The 24505-nt window shown below is 33.4% G+C and overlaps 2 protein-coding genes across 2 annotated transcripts; both read left to right on the top strand.

Annotated features, from left to right (window-relative positions):
- Positions 1-1738: 1738 nt before the first annotated feature.
- LOTGIDRAFT_165756 (hypothetical protein) lies at positions 1739-11121 on the top strand (the record flags this gene model as incomplete). Its single annotated transcript, XM_009062778.1, has 16 exons — positions 1739-1832; positions 4681-4832; positions 4958-5159; positions 5522-5646; positions 5978-6081; positions 6261-6408; positions 7516-7713; positions 7998-8090; positions 8312-8459; positions 8746-8865; positions 9126-9241; positions 9383-9469; positions 9810-9890; positions 10185-10284; positions 10406-10549; positions 11039-11121. 16 exons carry the CDS (start codon positions 1739-1741, stop codon positions 11119-11121), a joined length of 1995 nt encoding a protein of 664 aa, XP_009061026.1.
- Positions 11122-13686: 2565 nt separating this feature from the next.
- LOTGIDRAFT_165755 (hypothetical protein) lies at positions 13687-16545 on the top strand (the record flags this gene model as incomplete). Its single annotated transcript, XM_009062777.1, has 5 exons — positions 13687-14268; positions 14740-14958; positions 15243-15575; positions 15822-15949; positions 16332-16545. 5 exons carry the CDS (start codon positions 13687-13689, stop codon positions 16543-16545), a joined length of 1476 nt encoding a protein of 491 aa, XP_009061025.1.
- Between the last annotated feature and the right edge of the window lie 7960 nt (positions 16546-24505).

Below are 24505 nucleotides of genomic sequence, written 5' to 3'. Positions count from 1 at the left end.
TAGATAGGTTTTAATGTAAGGGAAACTACCATGTGATTTGTAATCCACATTTTTCTCTCTTGACTGAATCAAGGAAAGAGTTGGTTTGAAAGCTTTTTTAGTTAAAAACAAATACTTGACACCTTGAAAAGCAGATCAGTATTATTAATTCTGTGGACACAATAAGTACAAGATAACGTGTGTAAATTATATTTGATGGTATAACCTTATTGTAATGTACATTGTTTTTTCGGTATCACTTATTGGTAATATCATAGTATCAGAAAGTATTACCATCAGCTTACCTTGCATTTTTCCTCATTCAAGTACATATTTAATAACTGTTTTAAACTAGCAAAGGAATCATCCACCAATGTTTTTCTAGAATTAGGTATATACTGTAGAAATGGGAAAAACATCAGTGCTAGATTATTATCAAATCTCAACAATAAATCTAAAAGACGATCATATTTTTGTACCACGGAACATAATTTATCCTGATCTTCAACATGTTGGTTGGTTAACTGAAATGAAAACAACCAATAAACAACATTGGCTACATGGACCCTGAAAGGATAGTGGGTTGATAAACCTAGTCGCAGAGTAGCATCATGTGTTCCAGAAGGTTGAGAATGCCCTACCTCGTAAATAACAGTGCTCATTTTCAAAAAAGTCTTTGGACTCTTTAAGCTTGATAGTAGAATCAATGATCTCGGGGAAATCTCGATTGTTGGCCGTACCAAGATCAAAAGATCTCATTGTGATTTTACAGTGTATGTTTAGTTTCTGTAATGGAATTGGTCGGTTGTCAGATTTTTTTCAGGGAGCCAATCCATTTTTTACGGGTCTGCCAGGATTAAGTGGAGTTGCATAGCTTCATTCAATGCTTAATGAAATCTTAAATAAGATATTATGAAAAGGAGGGTACCTACAAAGACATGTATAACTCTAATCAATGAGATAGTAAGAGCTTTATCCAAATTATATTTCCTTTGCCCAACTCCAGCAGTTATCTGGTCTTCTAAAATTCGAACTTCCGAATTAATCATTTCTTCGAACACTTTTATACCAGTTCCATATAGTCTTACAACATTATGAATCATTTTTCGCAATTTTGCTTGTAGTTCACAATTATCACCAAAGACTACATCCTTGCCCCCTTTGGAAAATGCGTTTCGGATGAAAGAGGGCGGCCTATCGTTGGTATAATCCTTGTATTGTGCTGAAGTAAATAATTTCCGAGCCAAGCGAACACTATTTACAAAAATTATGTCCTTCCCCAGAAAGTTAACCAGGACAAGTTCCCCATAACGTCTCCACAGTTTTTCAGAAATAAGATGTATTTCAAACTTTTTCAGACAGCTTTTGAAGATTTGAAGACATTCGAGAAGAGGAGGTCCTGGTGGTAATGGTCTTTCCTGTGGCTTTCTGAACCAAGATACTATCAACCACAAAACCAATAATCCAAATATAACGAACAACCAATTCATTCTACCTTCTTATATCATGTGGTGCAATAAGTGGAAAACTTTTCGATTTCCAAAAGTATAGGGATCGTTTACGTACACAGCCTCTAAGTCGACTTGCATCACTGTAAAAGGTGATTCTGGGATTTAAATACATTTATTCGCTATTCAAAAGGACAAGAGAAAAGTCATATGAAATTGCTTTTGGTGCAATATACGATGCAAGGAACAACATATTAACAATTAGCCAAAATTTGAGTCCATTTCGAAACTTTTAGGGAGAGGATACCACAATGGCCACGTCTACGTGTTTTGCATTAAAACATCAGTATTCTATAAAAGCATACACTTTTGTTGATTCTATGAGATGCATAATAACAACTAAAGGTATGTTTCTGTGAAGAAGCTGGTATCAAACAACATCTGTTAATCCCTTGCGAGCAACTTAGGAAAGGATGACAAAAGGTGATTGAAAGTATAAAAATACATAAACTGGACTGCAATCTCAGGAATTATATTGATCTTACTACAAACTGCACACTGAATGTGCTGAATTATCCAGTTGCATCACTAGGTCACCAGAATTGAGTTTCAAAAGCAAAAACCGAAGATATACTTACAACAACATAAAGACCTACACGCAAGGTATATAAGGTAACTGTGTCAGTATATATGGGTCAGGGTGAATGACTTAAATCACATGAAACGTATAACCTTAAAGGGACATACTTGTCTAATTATTCGCCTGACCACCTCCTATTTCATATATTTCATATACATGCATCACAAATTTTATAATGTGAATTGCTGTAGCACACCGTCAATGAATTATTCTCTTATTTCCCACAACTTTGTTTTGAGTTATTGCCCTTGAATTACCCTGAAAACGTTAACGTTAGCTTTTGAACGTTTTTGATTGTTTTGACGAAACTTGCTATTATTGTGAATATTGTTGAGATTTCAAATGAGTTTAGTTCTTTCAATTTTCTGAGCTTTGTAGTTATTGCCCTTAAATCACGCAAAAATGACCTTTCAGCGATAGAGAGTTCACAGTTTGGATTAGATTCTGACGATTCTTTTTATGCTTTTGTATTTTGGTAAATGTTCAGATAGGTGTCACTATTTTTCGATGAAAGCTTTTTTGAATCATTGCCCTTGTCCTAACAAACAAATTGGCTGATATTCACAAGAGACACTTTTTTAGCGATTCGAACTAGACTACACGAAGCTTATGTTCATTTATTTAGGCTAATTCATATCGATAAATCTTAATCGTTGAGATTCGTTTATTGAAAGGTTACAACTGCCATGATATTTGCAGCTGTTGGGGTAAGTTCTTTCGGCGACAACTCGTATTAATTTTCAAGCAATGCTGATATGCAAATGAGAAGTGTAATACCATTAAGGAAGTTCCTTTAAGAGCAATCTTTTTTTTTTATCGGATATGAATTATATGAAGTTTATCGGCAGTAGTTTTCAATACATTTATCTCAAGTGCATCGGCAATAGATTGCAATGCATTTATCTCCAGTGTTATCGGCAATAGCTTGCAATGCACTAATCTCAAGTGTTATCGGCAATAGATTACAATGCATAGCCTATATCCCAGGTGTACGCCAGTTATATCACATTTCATCTTTATCTTTAGAAAGTAATATTAGAATTCAATTAAATCTCACAGCAAATTACATCTAGTGATGTTATGCTGTATAAACATTTCCATTTACATCACCACGACACCTACCAGCTGAACATCGAGAGCAAGAAATAAGCAAATTTAATCCACTTACGGTATACATCATTTCGAATTAGATCTAATTTCGAAGCAACTAGTAGTTCGTAAAATAAAGCAGATATATACTTCGGCCATTAATTGTGTCCTTTTCTAATCAGGCTCTTTCGATTGATTTTTAGACAATTTGTTTCTCAGAGTTTGGAAATATGAAGGAATAATATAAAACAGCTGTTTTCTGTTATGGCGAATGTTTATATCCATCAGTTGCTCCAATTTCGCTTTTTTAATATTTTTCATAGTCAAGAATTTTGTTTTCCTTGTAATGAATATTTTTAAAGAGATTATTAAAAATAATTAATTCTAAATGAATCAATGATAATGTTAAGTTAAATCACCATCACCTGAGATGAAAGTAATCACACAAATTATATCGCCTGAAGCCATTTCTAATATACGTCAAACAGTCAACCTACTAATATTAATACATATATCTGAAAATACTGACAGCTATTTTCTTTTATAACTTTGTTTATGAAATTTAGACTTGAGTCTGGTTATTTTTGGTGTTGTCTTTTTTTTAATTATAAATTGTTCATCGGATTATTTTCGAATGAGGATTTCTCAATTTAAGGTACGTTAATGAAGAACTACATTTCGTAAATTTTCTTCCAAGATACTGTATGATCGAACACATGGGATTGAAAATAGAACTAGCGAGGACCAATAATATGGTTATATCATTTATATGTATAACGTACAATGGTGTATATTTCTTTATATAGAGGGAGTCATAATGAAATAATAATCATAGTGCGCTATATTCTTTAGGACCCAATCCTATACACGAAAGTGGTATTATGGGTACAATATGGGCAGACTAACTTATTGGGGATATAAAATGCTGCATCTTTATGAAGCGAATGCTCGAAATCTTCCAATGGAGCGCCTGAGAGGGTTCTCCGCTGAGATAGTTTTTGAAAAAATGAATTGAATTGGTGAATTCCGGCAAACACTTTTTTGGGGAAAAATGAATAAAAACCAAATATTTAAATTTGTTAGAATTTGGGGGGTACAGGCCATTTTTTCTAGGTTGTACACCCACTGACACGGATGCTACTTCGCTACTCCGTAACCGAAAGCGTCTATATGTCAGCGATTTTTATTGCATTATTTTTAGTAATATGTATGGCAATATGAGTATTTCCATGGTGTCGGGGCCCAAAATTTAGAAAGTCTTCCGAGTTTGTCGGCTTTAAAAGCTAAGATCAAGTTTAACTATAAAAAGATAAAATTTAATTACTGAAACTACCTGAGGGCAACTTGCTGATTAATTAATTAATTAAGTATATTTCAGTCTAATTGATACAAATGACAAATATTTAGATATTCATTCATTATTAATTCTTATTTTTATCCATCATTTTCATATCTCTTAAAAATTGGTAAATATCCTTCTGGACAAACTCTGGACAATGCTGCCCTCACCTAATTATATTGTAGACATGAAGCTCATTAATGAGAACTTAAAAAATGCGAAAAAGAGTTATTTCCCTTACAGTAGTTTCTCCATGTCGGTTATATATTATCATGAAGAACAGCTAAAATTATCATTAGCCATTCAACCTATCAAATCAGGAGCAACAAAATATGATGTAAAACTCTATTTCATTTAATTCCGAATAGAATTTCAAGTTGACGAAGCTTGAGTGAGAACGTCGTCTTGGCAAGGAACAGTCTCAACAATAAATATTAGAAAAAAAACTCATATATTTTTCAGAGTAAAGGAAAGGTCATGGCAATTCCTCTCTTATTCACCATCATAGCATTAATACCGACCTATGTCATTGCCTTTAGTCGAGGTGCCCCAGATTACCAATGTGATTTTATGAAGCCTGGGCATGGAGCACAGTCTCTTGATCCCTCACCATTCACCATTACAGTTTATAGTGACAGACTTGCTCCGGGATCACAAGTTAAAGGTAAGTAGAAACCTTGATGACCCGTCTGGTCTATACAGAGCTCCATTTGTTAAATTTTTTGTCTCATACCTTAATCTGATGACATCCCTAATTAAATCAAAAATCTTCAAAAATTTCCGTTGAGTGTTACATATTGGACTTCAACGCATGATTTTCTGAGCTTTAGTGGAAAGGTTAATATAATAGAAAATAAAAAACCCAAGTATAAATGATCTGAACCACAAAACGGAACTCAAAATCCAAAGACATTGTAGCAGTAAACGAACAATTCATATGAGGAAGGATATCAATTATAAATTCGTAAAAATTCATGAGTAAAAAAAACACAACCAAAAAAATGGCCATCGTTTCATTACTTTCAGTAAATATATCATCAAGTGATTCGTCGTTGATCATGGGACTACTGGTTCAAGCAAGAAGTCGACTAGAACAGAGATATCTTGGTTCGTTTACAGTGGCGTCTGCTGGGACAAGAGCAACATGTCCAGTAAGTATAATAATAATAACCATCATATTGAATCATATTCATGATCAACATCCTAATCAAGGTCCCCTGTGCCCCCTTCCCCCCCCCCCCCCCCTTATCATCAGTATCGTCACCAGTGTCCTTGTCATCACTATCCATTATTGCCCGCATCATCATCAGCAACAACAGATGTAACAGCCGCAGCAGTATAAGCAAGCAATAGCATCTGTAACAGCTGCCTTGGCACGTCAAGTCTATGAAACATTTCCAAAGAACATTTTAATTGATACATTATATATTTTAAAATGAACTCAGATAAAATATTAACTTATTACACTTACCTTATTGTCAGGCTAAAAATGGATTAACACACGCTCGAAGATTGAATGTACCTAACCTAGTCATGGCATGGAATGCTCCAGCTACGTTACAAAAAGGCGATGATATAACATTCAAGTAAGTTACTTCCCTAATCTTCAGTAATTGTAATAATGTATGTTAAATGGAAAGTGACCATTGATTCTACGTAGAAGAGAGATTTGCCCCTTTTCAATTTTATTAAACTATTTTACGTAGTGAATGAATGTCCTAGAAATGCTACTGCTTGGAAATATGGACTGATTTTTCCCTTTCAGTGTTACAATAGTAGAGAATGTACAGGTTTATTGGCAGGGAATAGAATCGTTACCAATTAAAGTTGATCAGTCTGCTCCGGCTCTACCATCAACAACAAATAATATTCCAGTTGCTACAACACAAGCTTCACCCGTCGTCTTACACCCGGTAAATAGGAATTTAAGATGGCACTTTCCAAGGTGGTGGAAAACATTAACTAGGCGTATCAAGCAATAGAACACTCTTTACAACATTGGCGAAGGATTCCATAGAGGACTGGCTTTTCAGCATTTTTTAAACCTATCTTTGCATAATATTTCGGTTTTTGTCTTTGTTTGGATGTTGGTTTTACTTCTATTTTCCTACTAAACTTACGTTAAATGATCATTTTGAATCAACTAATATTTTTGGTTTCTAGCATAAATCATTAACATCACCAAAACCAATTCATTGTCAAAGAATTACAGCTATTTCAAATTATTTTCTTATCATACTCTGATCTTCAATACATTTTCGTCAGGTATATCTGTATTTTTCCATCATGACCAGCATCATCTTCGGTAGCAGAAAAGTCTGTATAATTTTCCTACCATTCGAATCCAGCTGAGATCTGATGTTAATGCTAACTTGTAACCTCTTTTGGACGATGATGTTTTGTATATTTTTTATTTTGAAAATAAAAAAATAATTGGTATTTTTGCATAAGATTTTTTCTAACCATTGTTCTGCTTAAACTTTGGAATTTGGTTTTTATGCAATTCTTAGTAGACCTTGATTTTAAAGGTTTGGTGAGAGGCCTCTAACTTAATTTTGCTTCCTTAACCCTCGACTTCAATATAACAAGAGGGTTGTAATGAAGGTATAAACTTTCAAGTATAAATTGCCATAACAAACCAGAACTTCTTAGCTATTATATGAATTCCAAATTGCTTGAAATTTGTCCTTCAGATAAACATAACTATTACATTACAGTTACATACATGGGTAAAATTTAAAATCACACCACAAGCATTTATTGTTACCTCGAAAACATCACAGTAAAATATTGTCAGATGAATAGACTGGTATGGCCCTATACAAGAAAAAATTAATTGATGACGTGGATACTCTTTGTATAAGTAAAAGATCTGCTAATTTGCCAGTGTATGGTATAGGGTACATACAGGTGTATCTCCTTATTTTGGGGTGCTGACACTTCGAATGCACCGATGTTTTGCAGTGAAATCTAGCTTTACATTATGTATTTACGTTTCACTTTCCCATTTGTACCATTAGATACGAGCTACTGTGATCAAGCCTAATACGGAATGTGGGATATCTGTTGGTTGTTTTCAAGATTGTCACCATGGGAAATGTAGGTTTGCAATAAACTGGCTGTCGGAGTCACCTCATATAACATTTGAAATGACTGCTAATACAGATGGTTCGGCTGATAAATGGATTGCTGTTGGCTTCTCTGATGACACTAAAATGGTTGGTGGAATTCATTTTTAATCTATTGTTTATGCTTACAAGACGATCAATGCCGGTCGAGGCTTTTTATTATAATTTACTGCTTAACTAGGTACGTACTACATGACTGTATAAACAAGATGGATCTGTAATGGTCGGTTAGAAAATGGGCCATGCTGTGGTCTGTACAGCTGTTTGCTCCATTATGTTAACGGCAAGTAACAAGTAACCAGTGGAAATGCATCGTCATCTGTCAACAAATTGCAGTGGTGATAGAGCAAATAGTTTGTTATCATGTATTTCAGGGAGATGATTTAGTTATTGAATGTGTTGTTTCTGGAGGCCAAGTGGAAGTCCATGTATCATTCAATGAAGGGAAAGAAAATAGAAGGGTCGATGTAAGTTTGGAACCAGCTTCTAATAATCACTTAATAAAGACGATATTTGCGTTTTTTGTGAGACATTTTATTACAATTTTGCAATTTCAGCTCATTTTTTTTATTACATGTTGATTTTATTTGTTTTACGAATCGAAAATACGGAACTACCTATAATCAAAGTGTATCATATGACCATAGGTGATAACATCATTATGGCAGTTCTTTCTGAATCGTTCCAGGAATTTACACACGCTCTGATTCACCCAACAGGATCTTATAAAGATGGTGTCCTGTATTGTTCCTTCACTGTTGATGTACATGTTGATTTTGGAAAACAGTTTACATTACATCATTACCTTATGTTTGCTGAAGGTGATTCACGCGATGGTAAGTATGGTTGTTCACGGGGTTATCCAATAAAATCACTGAGTTCAAAACACCATTAGCTCCGTGATCATTTAAAGTTGGCAAATAAATTGCAGAATGGTTCTGTATATTAGTATTTGCACACATTTCCCCCGATGTTTAACCGGTTGTCTTGAATATGGATTATTCAATAGATTTGAACCTTAGTTTATAGTGAATGTGTCAACGCCAAAATCAAACTCATATATGAGCCCGAAGATGGGCCATGCTGTGATATATCAGAAATTGTATCATATTTTTCTTTCAGGGCGTATTTTACCTCATTTATTGACAACATTACCAATGGTCAGTGTTAATAAGGTTGATTTCCAGTCTGTTCGATTGTTAGGTATTGAGGAACCACAATTTCCACTGGTAAAAGCACATGGTAAATCGTTTTTCTATTCTATTTATGACACTTGTCGAGTATTGTATTCAGATAAAGAATGGTGATATCGAAAAGGCCCTTATCACGAAGATGACAAATTCTGGACTGATTTTAAGACGTGAAACGTTTATTTGACTGTGTCTGGTTTCATTATCACTTACTGATCAGTATCAACCACTTCAGATGTTTACATTGTCCCTTCTGTTTCCTTTATAAATAATAAAGATACGGTATTAGAAATAAGTTATTTTCATTTTCAGGAACATTAATGATGATTGGCTGGCTCGTGCTAAACAGTATCGGTGTGGTATTCGCTCGATATGCAAAACCCTTGTGGGGAAATAAAACACCGTTTGGTATCAAAATATGGTTCCATGTAAGTAAAAACCTTTTTTGAAATCAGCTGGTAATGAAACGTTATCCCCATCGTAGGGAAACTCAAATTTCATATAACTTAAAAAGGCCAAAGAGAAGATTGATTTGAAAAGTTACATTATGAATTATTTCATCTTTTCAGACTCATAGAATATGTATGATATCCACTCTGATTTTAACTTTATTGGCGTTACTATTAATAGTTATAGAAGTCGATGGAATAAGCAAGGTATTGTCACCGATATATCGTTATAATTGTTTGAGACGAATGTGTTATTTGGACTAACCTTTTTCGATTTCGAAATGTTAAATATTGATGCATTTTGTTTTCTGATTTCTTAATAAATAATTTGAAGGAAATCTCGTCAGTATCAAAATAGACTTAAAAGCAAACTTAGTCCATCAAAGTTTATTTGCTTCGAGAGGGAATCCAATCCATTACAGCTTTTCACCGTGATGACATCATTAGTCCACACACCAAAAATAAATGCAGACAAGACATTTACATATAAATAAGGTATTCTTAATGCTAACATCCTTCAGTGCGATGATGGATTCTATTTTTTCAGATGCCAGATATTCCGGGAAGATTATACTGGCAATTTCATCCTGTGATAGGTTTTATTGTCGTCATCTTAACTATTGCCAATGTGAGTACTCATTCAATTGTCTTATATCTGCAATGAGGAATTCAGGAAAATAATGAATAGAAGTCAATAGTTACGATAGCTACGGATAAGAAATGAAAAGGGATAGTAAACACCTTCTGCTATGAACATTGATGTTGAAAATACATGTAGCATCTATTTTAAAAGTAGTTGTTATCAGTTATTCTGCAAATCAAGCCACCCAGCAAATGCCCATATGTCTTCTGTTATGGAATCACACTCTTTTTGGTACAATTGGTCCTCTTCTGATGTATTATCTTTATTTTCCATTTTCAGCCCATAATGGCATTGTTTAGACCGGATGGCGATGCCCCAAAACGTTACATATTCAATTGGTGTCATAAATCAGTTGGTTTTACAAGCTTTGCTTTAGCAGGTATGATTTTCTATATCCATGTTTGTTTCTTCAAGCAAAGATGCGTATCCTTTGCTAGTTTGTTTTGAAATTTTCAAATGTACCACGTTTTCTTCATTATTTTGATTTAATTTTTTTTCAGTTATTGCTGTTTTCATCGGTTTGGACTTAAATAAAAGTAATGCTCCAAAAGCGTTTGTAGCTATAATGGTTATTTATATCATATATAAAACTGTTTTTATAATTTTAATGGAAGCATTACCATTAATTGTTAAATTTAAAGAAGGTAAGATCATTACATCATTATCTTACTCTCTTAAAAATCGAATTAGAAAATTCCCCTCATATCCATAATACTATATGATATACCATGCCAGAGGAAAAATCCACTTCAAATTCAATTCATAAACCGGTGTATTATAAACAGTTTTGTCCATATATATAGTGAAACTCCTGTAAACCGAAGGCTCTCCTGACTGGTTCCAGTTTAGAGGGGGTGTCTCATCAACTTAGTTATGATAGCTTAAAACAAATTGCAAAAAGAAACTAATTGTTTGCCTGTATGTTTGGATCGTTTATCCTATTGTCGGTGAATAATTTACCCTTTTGAAGTTTGGTCATTGAACATTTCAGAGAGAAAAGTAAAGCCTACGCCAATGAATGATTTAAATCAGTCAGTAACCACTACTAACTCCAATGCTAATTTAAAATCTATAGATGACAACCAACTTCATAAAATGGTAAAAAGCTTATATATTTATTGTCTGGTTTACAGAAAATCATGAAAAAGCATTCAAACATGGTAAATGCAAACGTCATATCCGGTTAGGATTAATTGGAATATCATGGATCACATAAGTAGTATTTAAAAAAGGAGTGTCCAAGATTCACAAATTATCTCAGAAATGAGCTTACAGTCAAATACGTTCCCAAATTTTTCTAAATTGCGCCAGACTATCGAAAATGTCCCAATTTTTATTTTTCAGAAAGAAGAAAAGTACAGAAAAATATTTTTATTTGTGCATATTATCGCCGTCATATTTTTATCTTTAACCTTGATAATTATGTTATTACATGGGTCTTAGTGTGTTATTGACCTTAGCAGAAGAGATAATTAGTTGTGCTGATAACAAATTTGTATCTTTCTCTTTTGAACCTTAGAATATTGAGAAAGAGATAACGTATCTGATATAAACAGTTTTATATACAGCATTTAGATAATTTCTCAGTTGGTGCCTAAGCTGTTTATATTCCCATAAAAATACAGCTACAACTTGGATATTTTTCGTGGTCAACATGTTGCTCCACTTCCAGATTTAACGAACATCTCCTGATAAAGTTAATTTCTCCTGATAAAGTAAAATTTCTTGACGAAGGGTCGAGGGACAAGCAGACCGCCCAAAATATTGGGTCAATATTTTACTAGTTACTATTCTGTCTGAGGTCAGATGTAGAAACCAAAAATAATCTGTTGTTCTTAATTTTGTAAAACTGTGTTCATTAAGTGCAATAAAAGATTCTATTTCTATCAGGTAGTGTTTTGAGTAGAAAATTCTGCAAACCAATGAAGCCCTTAAAGAAACAAAACGGAATGGAATAGGGTTAAGAAGGAAACAAAAAAAAACCCTAAGCCCTTTCCTGCTTTCTCCCGGTTGCACCCCGTACCTTCCCTAAGTAAAATTTAGCACAATGAAGATACAAGTTGGTGATTTCGCAAGGAGCTTCCACCAGCTGGTTCTTGGTCGGACCTCACGGCATTGTCTTTTCCGGATTATCTGTGCCCTTTCTTTTTAGCTGGGGTAACAGTAAAAATAAATAAAGCTGACTTAGTCAAGGTAACCAGACCAGAACCCACGACCACCATTATTTTGTTCCAGGTAAGCAAGCAAATTTCCACGCTTTAACCGACTGAGCAACAGTCTGATGATCACCATGAAAAAATGGAATTGGAGTTTAAAAAACTTTAACCATAGTCTTGTATATTGTTCAGTTCATCAATCCTCTTTTTACTATCCAACACATTGATTGTCTGCATTGTGTATTCATCGAAAGGATCACATCACTGGGCCTCTAGGACGCTGGTAGGTAAGTCTTATGTCCAAGACTGACATTCCAACAAGCTACGTCTTGTTTCGCTATATCTTTAAACTATCGGCCCAGTTGACACATGTTGAACATTGACTTAATCGGGTTGATTCTCTATTGGTAAAGTATTCAGATGGACAGCAATCTGTGTAAGTAAAGGTTGATTTCTATCTAGTATTGAACTGAATCTCTTAAATTTCTGAATAAATTTGTAGAATTGATATGGTTTAATGATTTTCAGCTCTCATAGAATAAATAAACCAAGTACGTGTACCGAAATCCAAAACAATATTTTAGCGAAATGTCGTTTCACAAGTATATAAACCACAGGCGAATATGTATTTCATGATGAAAATTGGTATCAGGTGTCTAGAAGAATAAGCATATACTGTCTGACACCAAACCCTTCATAGATACTCTACATACGCAACAAATTACTAATAGGAACGCGCTAAAAGGTCATCAAATTGTTATATTAAAATTTGAATAACGTGATTATGAAAAAAAAGAGATACGTTTAGTTATTAATTGATAAGAAATCTTGTCATAAATAGTTGTGCCTTGACCTGAATAAACAAAACAGTAAGTTTTGTTATATCGATATCGACATTATCAATATACTCTGAAGATATAGATTTAGACTTCCAATTTTAATTTTTATTTAATTGTAGGAAGAGTAGGAGGAGTGTGATTTTCTTTTGAAAAGTGGTACGGACGGACAATTGAACATGAACTGCCAATACTGTGAATATGAAATACTGAGACGACTTTGTTTTAAATGGGTATATACAAACTGAAGTTAACTTTATATTTACTATGTATCAATATATATGTTATATGTGTCGTGTTGGTGTCTGTACTATGATCTTTATACTTTATTCGATTTCTCGAGTGTGCTTCAACCAAAGAGGTTTAATATAACAAACTAATCCATTTAACATCTTACATGTTTCATTATTGTGTCAAATAATATTAACAATCGCACCTATTCTTGCTTCAGAATATATCAGGCCAGTAGCTACAACGAAAGATCTTGATTTCCCCTCTTTCCCGAACAGTGAAATCTGTCTACGAGCCTGGAGTACATGCGATTCTTTACTATCTGTCTAATACTTGTCCGTGTTAGAAATTCTAGCATCACCAGCATTAACTTGGTAAAACCATGCTGATCTGTATCATCTTCGACTTGTATTAACTGTTTGTTTTATTTCCAATTACAGACCCAAATTTTGTTTTGCAGGTTATCTAATGAAAATTCACCACAATCACCACTAGCGACTAGTCTAAGTTCTGTAAAACAACGTTTCAACTATTTACATCGTCAGCATCAGGTGCATAATGAGTATTATCTTAGTGTCGGTAGTAATACTGTTTTTGACTTTCGTCATTCTATACTGGCTCAAAAGTAATGAAACAGAACAGCTACCACTACCACCAGGACCTTCAAGATGGGAATGTCTCAAACTATTCAAATATTTGTTACGAAGCGAAGATGCTAAGATGCATGTTGTCATGGATGATTTATACAAGCAATACGGAGAGATAGTGACATTTAAACTTCCAGGCACGTGTATGGTTTTCTTAAATAGTGCCCAAACTATACGGAAGCTATTCACATCTGTGGCCTATCGTGATGTGACAGCTGATCGACCTCCGTCCTTCTTCAAGACGAATTTATCACAGAAAGGTAGTGATATTATTTTAAGAGACTATGATGCGGTGCAGATGAAATTGCGGAAGATGGTACACACCACCGTAAAGCTTTATGGAGAGGGAATCCAGGTATTTGAGGAGATGGTTGGGTCTGAAATTCGGCTGTTAGAAAAATCTATGACAGCTGATGGTGATGATACCACAGTTAAATCTTTTGATATTGATGCAGCATTAACAACATCATTGATACGGATTATATACATATTTGTAAGTTATATTAAATTTGAAAGGTGGTTTCCATTAACCCGAAGGTTCCTGTTTCCATTTGAAGTAGTCCCAGAATATTTTTCATAACTTGATTCAGATCCAATGATGCTTTAAAGCATCTCAATTCATCCGTCACTAAACTCAAATCGAATAATTGACCGACTACTTAAGCTTCTGTGAGGCATAGATTAGTAGTTTGGGTCTACTATTAAATTTTTAATCTGTCGCTCAGGTTTAGAGGTTAGTTAAATTATACCAGATACCGCCAATTCCAATCAGTCGCAAAAAACTTAATTCTCCAATCTCAAGATCGATCGTTTAACTTCATTTACTTTTTAAAGATGATACGAATATATTAGTATATATATGTCTGTGTTCGTGAATGATACATAGGCGGACTGAAGTTAAAAAACAGTAATATGTACTATATGCACGTAATAACATCTCTTATGAAATTATCTTGTATTTCAGTTAATTAATGAAACCCCAGAAGATACAGAAAAGGTCGTTGAAGCGGTAGACAGATTTGATAAAGCTTTGATTAAAATGTTCCAAATAGAAGTTAATCTGATGTTTACATTATTTCCATGGTTACGCTTTATACCAGGTCCCATAAAGACATCATATGATTATTTTATTTCTAGCTTATATGCCATGAGAAGTATATTTCTAAATCCAGAAATGATAAAGGTAGTGTACGGGTGCTTAATTTATTGGGTCGTAAATAAGAATGCAAATGACTTAAAGGAGAAGTCCTTAAAAGGGCCCAAAAGGGTCTGAAGCATCGAAGAATTATTGAATTGTGCATACTGGCATGTTATGAATAATTTTATGCTTGGGGCGTATATGCCTTTGACTAAACAAATGGATTGTTTCAGGTTTTGTTTTAGCTCGTAGGGTTGTTAAAACTCTTCCCTTGTATTCTTTAGAAATTGAACGAGCATAACAAAGGGCTCCTTGGTGTTGTATTCAAGACCCAAGAACATGATAAAGATATGACTGAAGAAACAGTTCAAGGTATACTAGGTAATATAATAACTGCTGGATTTGTGACAACGAAAGGAACATTAAGTGGATTTTTCCTTCTAATGTTATACCACCCAGATGTTCAAAAGCGTATCCAAGATGAAATAGACGATAAAATAGGCGATATGGAAATTACAATACATGATAGGCAACACATGCATTACACAAATGCAGCCATCTTGGAAACTTTACGGTTTATCCGTCATGTTCCCTATGGTGTACCTCATTGTAACAGGATGGATGTAGATATTGATGGTTACAGGATTCCTGCTAACTCAACGGTGACTATGATTTTCAATCCATACTTAATATACTTAACATTTCATGCATATCGTCAGTTGTATTTCTCCATGTTTGTTTTTACTGTTTATTGTTTCGAAAAACTGATTAAAATGCAATGACACTTCCTGTGGTTTGATAGGTTAGTTCTATCATCCGTTCAGACATAACTGCAAGGAAAATGTTGTCAGATCTAGAGAGAATAGAGAGTTATAACTTATTCGACTTTGATACAAATTAAATTTCAGATTTTTACCAATTATTGGTCAATGGCTTATTCAGAAAAACACTGGGAAAATCCCGAACAGTTTAATCCAGATAGATTTCTTGACGAACATGGGAAAATATTACCACTTGATCATCCGACTAGACAACAGTAAGTGATTTAAAATAATATGTACACAGGCGGGTTCTATGGGAATCAAGGAGGAATAATCCTTAATTAAACTGTATGTAAACAGATACGAGTGCAGAGAACATCTTCTTGGTTTGTCTGTCTCTGCTTTTTGTATTAATTTAAATATGTTTCTTTTTGCATTACAAATTGAGCTATAGTGCTAGTGGGCAATGGGGTTTTTTGACAGAATAGTGGCGTGAATTTCCATTTGACTTGAATACAATTTTCGCTAGTGATATTTCTCGAAAAAAAAGGAAACCACAGGCGTATGTCGGAAATTCGGAAAGGTACGTAATTATACAAACTGTGGTTTTAAAGTCTTTAGATTCCCTTTCACATATTTTTAAATTCTACTTTTCAGATTTATTCCGTTTGGAGTTGGTAGAAGAAGTTGTCTTGGTGAATCATTTTCTAAATCACGCATCTTTCTTTACGTTACATCTTTACTCCAAAAGTTTACTTTCACGAAAGGTGACGATCCATTGCCTTCTATGTACTCAGAAACTTGGGGCAATGAATCAACACTTCTTCCTGGCTCATTTAAGTGTACTGTTACAAAGCGACTATCACCTTAAATGATTCTGACGCTACGGCATACATGTTCATTTAAGCAATTTATATCCAAACTATATTTTGGTTGGCTAATCGTTTTTTCATGACCTATCATTTGAAAACTGCAATGATAATGACAATGTCAATGATTATATTAGACTGCCTTTGCTTTAATATATATATATATAGATTTTGTAACATTTGAAATAACGCATAAACCGGTGACTTTGTTATAACCACGGATTTTGACTGTACATTGGATACACAGAAAATGCTAGAAAACCTCATTACTGAATAAACCTTATTAGCTATGTAGACTCTATGGATGTCGTACGTTATAAAAGTTTTGCGTTATTTCTCTGTGGCTATTCAATATGCATATAAAAAATATTGTGGATTTTATTTAGAAACATAGTTTACGACCAAAGGTATGTGATGATGATTGTCCCAATGAAGCCGAAGAAAGGGCATCATTGCATTCTCGTCCCACGCTGTTGAATAACAAGGCACCACAGTTGGCATCATCTATACAAGCGTCTACACACTTCTTTTTACTCGTGGTTGTTTTAGTGTAGAAACTGCCTTTCATGTTAGATGGTAACGTCTTTTGCTCAATAACCTATTTTTCCATCGGGACAAAATGCTAAAAAATATAAACATCATCACCACTTTAATGAACTAGTTATTAATGTTACAAATTATAAAACACTATGCATGGAAAAGGCGTCTAGTCGTTCGGATAGCACAATAAACAGACCCCAATATACAACAGGTTGTGCAAAAAATTTGTCCTGACACAATTTCTGTCACTGCACAGTGCATAATATTTTAATTCATAAAATAATCTAGAGATTACATGCGTTAATAATAATGCAACAGATGATCTAATTAAAATATGCAACAAATTTCTGAAATGCTTCGTTTAAAATAGTCTTCATTTGACGATCGTGGAACCCATGAAACGGAACTGCATCTGGACCTTTATCTCAAGCATGTGCTGTTTATGTTGCTGACATGTGTTCCGGATACAAAACTGCAATCAACTTGGTCAGATGGACGAATCTGAAAGAAACCCCTAACCCCATTTACAATTTAGTAATAGTATGTTTGTTAACACAGTTACTTCCCTTGCGATGTGAAAATTTGTTCAAAAGCAGCAATTATAATTCGACGATACGCTATATGACAGCATGTAGCAATTATAGTTCGACTATACGCTATATAACAGCATGTAGCAATTATAGTTCGACGATACGCTATATGACAGCATGTAGCAATTATAGTTCGACGATACGCTATATGACAGCATGTAGCAATTATAGTTCGTCGATACGCTATATGACAGCATGTAGCAATTATAGTTCGACGATACGCTATATGACAGCATGTAGCAATTATAGTTCGTCGATACGCTATATGACAGCATGTAGCAATTATAGTTCGACGATACGCTATATGACAGCATGTAGCAATTATAGTTCGTCGATACGCTATATGACAGCATGTAGCAATTATAGTTCGTCGATACGCTATATGACAGCATGTAGCAATTATAGTTCGACGATACGCTATATGACAGCATGTAGCAATTATAGTTCGTCGATACGCTATATGACATCATCCTTTATTTTCGTTGTACAGTACGTGTTCCATGGTCCTGTAATATCATACTATATAACGACAGGATGCCATGGCAAAGAATAATCACTCGCCTTATTACGAGCAGTTATTAGGTTACATCATATTATATCATTTTACTCCTAATCAGGAGTTCAAATATTCTTCTTATTTAAAACAAAGCTACCAATGGGACATATATTCACATGATAGTGGGGTATATTGTCGTAATAAATAGGTTTGTTGTATTTGTATATATCTAGATATAATACTATTAATAAATGGTATTTAAAACACAATATATATTTTTTATTATTAAATATCGTGTCAAATTGTGAAATATTTGATTTCTTAAGTTACAAAAAAAAAACATTTGTAAAATTTTAAGGGTAATTTCAAATATATTAATATGTATTTTTTTCTTTAAAAATTAGAAAATTAATATCTACATCTTTTAGATAACTTCCCTTACAAGAGTAAAATATAACCTGGTACGTGTTATACACATAACTGTATGAGCTAGCGATATATTGATAGATTTAGCATCCAATTTTGTGAAACTGCAATGTCTGAAATCACAAAGTCAGTGGAAAATACGGTATCACAGCTTTGAGGATGAAACTACACCGTGCAACGATTGTATTTGACACTATTTGTTTGTTTTATGCAGGCCATCATGGTCCCTAAGTTTCGGTTATATTTACTGCTAAGTAGGACATATCTCTCTGTCAGAATATATTGTCGTACATGATGCGAAATTTGCTTTAAAATTTAATAATAATAATAATAACATGTGGTAACTTTGATTAACTATATTTTTTTTATTCTAAATTATAAAATCATATTTGAAATCTTTTTCCATATTTATATATAAAAGATAGTTAATACAAATTAAAATCAAAAAAAATTAATATCAGCGTCTTTTCGATTATCTCCCTTACAAGAGTAAAATATATGGTACGTGTTATACACATAACTGTATTAGAAAGCGATATGTTATTTTGAATTGCATTCATATTGACAAATAGGCTTATGATTATAAACGGTCTAATGTAATAGGTAATAACTTCGTGTCATTAATATGCAGGTTTCTGTCACAACTGTAATACTGTGCTCGCCTTTGAACCACAAAGAAAGTCTGTCACGTGGTCTTTACTCCTCGTTAACACCGACTACGACCCCGACCGGATTGTCGTGTTGTACTCTGGGGAGTAGGGTCTTATTTTAGGTAACTGAAAATGTCTGAGATCTCAAAGTCAGTGGAAAATACGGCATCACAGATTTGAGGACGTAACTACACCATGCAACTATTTTATCTATTGTCTTATGCAAGCCATCATTGTTCTATGTTTCGTTTATTTTTACTCCGATAGCGGAGTTCAAATATTCTTCTTGTTTTTACCATCCACTGCTGAGTGGGACGTATATCTCTATGAGAGTATATTGTCGGATACATGACAATTTGCAAATTTTGCTTGAAAATGAAAATAATAATAATAAAAAGTGGTATTTATGATTAACTATTTATTTTCTATTTTAAACTATAAAAAAAAACTATATATGAATTTTTTTCCATGTATATACATAAGAGATAGTTAATATAAAAATGAAATTTATAGACATGGTGAAATATTTTGTTGTTGGAAATTTAAAAAAATGATAATGCCTTTATCATTATTATCTCCCTTTAAGAAGATGCTACTATTACATACTCGCCTAAATGAAATCACATGACCTTTGTATGTGAATATATTGTAATGGTATTTGTGACGATGATCTCATGTAATTATGGCCAAGTGTTTTTTTTCTGAATTCACACTTCTCAATATAATGGGATATCACAGTACCGACAGTGAAAAGTTTGTGAGCATACCTTACAAGAATGTGGTGTATATTGCCGGGAAGAAGGTTGTCGTTATAATGTCTATAAATACAACCAATAATGTTTTTACCTGGTGGACGTAACTACACCATGCAACTATTTTATATGACACTATCTATTGTCTTATGCAAGCCAACATCGTTCTATGTTTCGTTTATTTTTACTCCGATAGTGGAGTTCAAATATTCTTCTTGTTTTTACCATCCACTGCTGAGTGGGACGTATATCTCTATGAGAGTATATTGTCGGATACATGACAATCTGCAAATTTTGCTTGAAAATGAAATAATAATAATAAAAAGTGGTATTTATGATTAACTATTTATTTTCTATTTTAAACTATAAAAAAAAACTATATATGAATTTTTTTCCATGTATATACATAAGAGATAGTTAATATAAAAATGAAATTTATAGACATGGTGAAATATTTTGTTGTTGGAAATTTAAAAAAAAATTAATGCCCTCATCATTATTATCTCCCTTTAAGAAGATGCTACTATTACATACTCGCCTAAATGAAATCACCTGACCTTTGTATGTGAATATATTGTAATGGTATTTGTGACGATGATGTCATGTAATTATGGCCAAGTGTTTTTTTTTTCTGAATTCACACTTCTCAATAAAATGGGATATCACAGTACCGACAGTGAAAAGTTTGTGAGCATACCTTATCCAGAGAAGCGATTGAATCGGATCTATTAATAATTACAAATTTTACTCCTTATAGGAGTGCAAATATTCTTGTTATTTAAAACAAAGCTGCTGTGTGGGCGTATATTCACAAGAATGTGGTGTATATTGCCGTGAAAAAGGTTGAAGTTATATTGTCTATAAATACAACCAATAATGTTTTTACCTGGTATTTGTAACACAATATTTAATTTTTAATTAAAAATGAAGTAAATAAAATAATTATATGATTCTGCTAGGTTTAAGAAAATATTGTCTTTTAAAATAACATTATTAAATTAAAGTTATCTAATTTTTATTTTGTATTCAATTGAAGGAATATTGATATCCTGTAGGCTTCCGATTACCGCCCTTGTTATATACGCGAGAAACTCAATATCGAACAGAAATTTATTGATCATACTAATATAATAATACTTGTATCGAACAAGTGTCGTGTTTTCAGTAGTAGGGTTTTTCTAAGGGCATACCCAAAGTATGCTTTTAGGCAATGAAATGTAATTTGGTAAGTGTTAACAATAAAATGGATTATAGGGTAAATCTAAATCACACTTCATTCCACAAAGTCCTGCTATAAATAAAGATATATTAAAATGTAGCCATTTCTGTTTCATCTACAAATTACTCTGTAAAGTATGCCGAGTAGTTCAGAATTCATTACGAGAGGATATGCTGTCGTCGACTTGGTGTTTAGAAACAAGGACATTTAATTCAATTACAATCACCACTAACGAACTCACTTAAGACGCTTACGTCTCGAAGAACTAGTTTTCTATGCTCATTACAACTGATGAAAATAAATCTAGCTGTAAGGTTACTAGGGTTAGACAGCATGTTACATCTTTTTACTTCATAAATCTCTTCATAACTATCCCCCGTATTCTGAAAACAACGAGTTGCCGACAAATATCCATCTTGATCACACGCACCAGCATTTCCAAGACTCACCTCAAAATCTTTGAGATATGACTTGTAATTCGATTGACCTGTAATAGAAAAAGGAACAAAACTACCCCTTTCTTTTCAATGATATAGACATGTCCCGATTGGGTTTCTATGAATCATTAGGTATGTGAGGGTGGATGTGTGTGTGTGTGTGGGGGTGGGGGGGTGTATAAGTTGCCAAAACACCTTTAACACCTATAAAATCTAGAGTTTTCAAGAGATTTGATGAACTCGGCGCGATCAGTGGAATGGTTTTGATGTTATTCCCCATTGTGGAGGGTTAATTTGCATGTTGACACATTCTCGCCACATTGGGATTTCAAGGCTCAAATTTCTACGGTGAGCTGTGAACGCTATTGCCGATTGGCTTAGCTAAAAAATTCCCGTTTCTGATACTAAGGTACGATTGGTCAAAAATTAAACGCGTCAAAAAGCGTACGTGGACACAATATCCACTAAAATTTTCAATCGAGTTGATGAAACTCTATATAATGTATGTATTTTATAATAATATACATGAGTTCGAAGTTGATACGTTTTTTGTTTAATTATTTCCCTTAACTTCGTTAAAATCTCTTAATTAAGTTACTTCTGATAAAATTTGGTTTGATCATTAAGCTGAATGAGATCGTGGAAGAGTGTGAAGTTGATGCTTTATTCATGACCAGTTTTGAGTTACTGCCCTTGCTTAATTAGTATTAAGAAAGTTATCAGTGTATTAAAATTATTTTTATAGGACTCTCTTACATGAGTTCAAAATCAACGATTGATTGATAAAGAATGAAATGAAATGAATGAAGTTTAACGTCCTACTTTTCTGCACATTGTGGACTAATGAAGACGGGCAACGCTATGCAGGGTGCAATGAGGCATATTTTGTCGAGGGATCTTTAACGTGCACAGTAATTGATAAAGAGTTCTTGAGTTACTGCTCTGACTTAGTTAAAAATAAATGCACCAAAATCTGTTTGTGGACGTAAAGAAGCTATGGATTATTTTTAATTTGTTTTGATCTTTTATTTTGAGTAATAAGTTTGTAGCTTGTCGCTTTATAAGGTATAACACCTAAGCTTTGGTTAAATACTTACGGAGACAAAAAAGAGAAAATATACCCCTTGACTGTATTGTAGTACCGTATGGGGCACACGGACATCGCAGAATATTTAGCAATATCTTGTTCGTCGTATTGTTCAGTTTTGTATAGATACCAAAAGTTTTGCCAAATTGTGCTTTTGTCATGGTGAAAATTCTCAAAAGCTAAAGATCCAAAAATGGTTCGGTGCAAATCCCATGAAAATCGACAATATATGTCTGACCCTAATCCCAGTTTTGATATTCCAGAGGGCCAGATTTGTCGGGCTACGGTTAAATATATATACATGTATAATGATAACTAACCTGGTAATTGGCCTTGAATTCGAACAAGTCGTATGGAGTATACACGTTGTAAATCCACACACCACCATGGATTGTCTTCAGGGTAAGTGTATGAGATAGAAGATACACGCCCATCAACGGCGCGCTGAGAACTTTGGGGTCTACTACTTTGGTGTGTAGGTTTCTTTAAAGCAATATCTGAAAACACAAATATCTTCTGATAGTTACAAACATGATAGACGATGGTCCAGATATTTTAGCATAAAAAATTGATATATACATTGTATCCGACAATACTGCATGCAATACCTTCGTTGAAACCGTATCCACCTGACAATAAATTGTAGCAGCAGACGTGTTAAAGAGAAATACATGAAAAACTATAGACAATGAAAATATCTATGCAATATTTTTTAAAAGGCGAAAGCCTTGGCATGCCATATTGCAAAACAAACAAAAAGTTTATGGTTTTACCTATTTGCGAGAATTTATTATTTTTCTATTGCTATTAAAGCCACATTTTTCTTCGTCATACAATAGACATCACAATATCTCAAATCATTCAAAACAAGTCAATCAAATAAGTCAAAACCTTTCCAACCATATAAGTCAAAACATGCCTTTCAAATGAGTCAAAATATATCAATCAAAAATAATATTTGTTAAATAAGTCATAACATGTCAAGAGGTCAAAACCTGTGATCAAAAATCACAATACGTTAATCCATTATATTAGTAACAGATGCTTATGACAGTTCTGGACAAAATGAATCAAAATTTTATAGGTGTGGGAGATGTGATTTCTTCGCATTCAGCAATATAAACTCAATCTCTGTAACTTTTATAGCATTTCAAGATGCAAGAATACAGGGGTTTATATCTCGGGAGTTAAAATTCTGCAATCGCTGAACATTTAAACTTAATCATTAACAGGAGATGAGATCAAAAGGAATCTTAAAATAAAATTGTAAAAAAAACTTACCCATAACTGGTACATATACTTCATTATTTTCTTTTTCTTGTACTTCATCAGAAGTTTCAGATTCAGTAAGAAAACGGTTAAATAGATGGCACATCCCTGTCTGTGTTTGATACATAAAAGATATGCACGGTTCCTGGTTATTTTCAAGGCATTGTTGCATACACCCCAACTTATCTGTATATGTTTTGTTATAAGGGTCATCAAATTTTTCATGAGACAGGAATTGGTATTTTATGATTCTCTCAGCCAAACAAACTTGAAAAACGGAACAGACGAGGAACAATTTGTAAGACATTTTGAACAGCACTTTATCCAAATTCAGATAACTTCTTTATAACGCCAAGTGTTAATTAAAACTTCAACAAAAGATTGAAACTTTATTGATTATATTTATTGATTTATAAATTGAAAGTATATATTTGTCAAAAATTTTATTATTTATGCAAATCAATAAAAAAAACTGTTAAAGTGTTGTACGCTATAA

This window comes from Lottia gigantea (genome assembly GCF_000327385.1).
Source record: "Lottia gigantea unplaced genomic scaffold LOTGIsca_53, whole genome shotgun sequence".
NCBI classification, from domain to species: Eukaryota; Metazoa; Mollusca; class Gastropoda; family Lottiidae; genus Lottia; species Lottia gigantea.
This window is presented reverse-complemented; position numbering and strand designations above follow the sequence as displayed.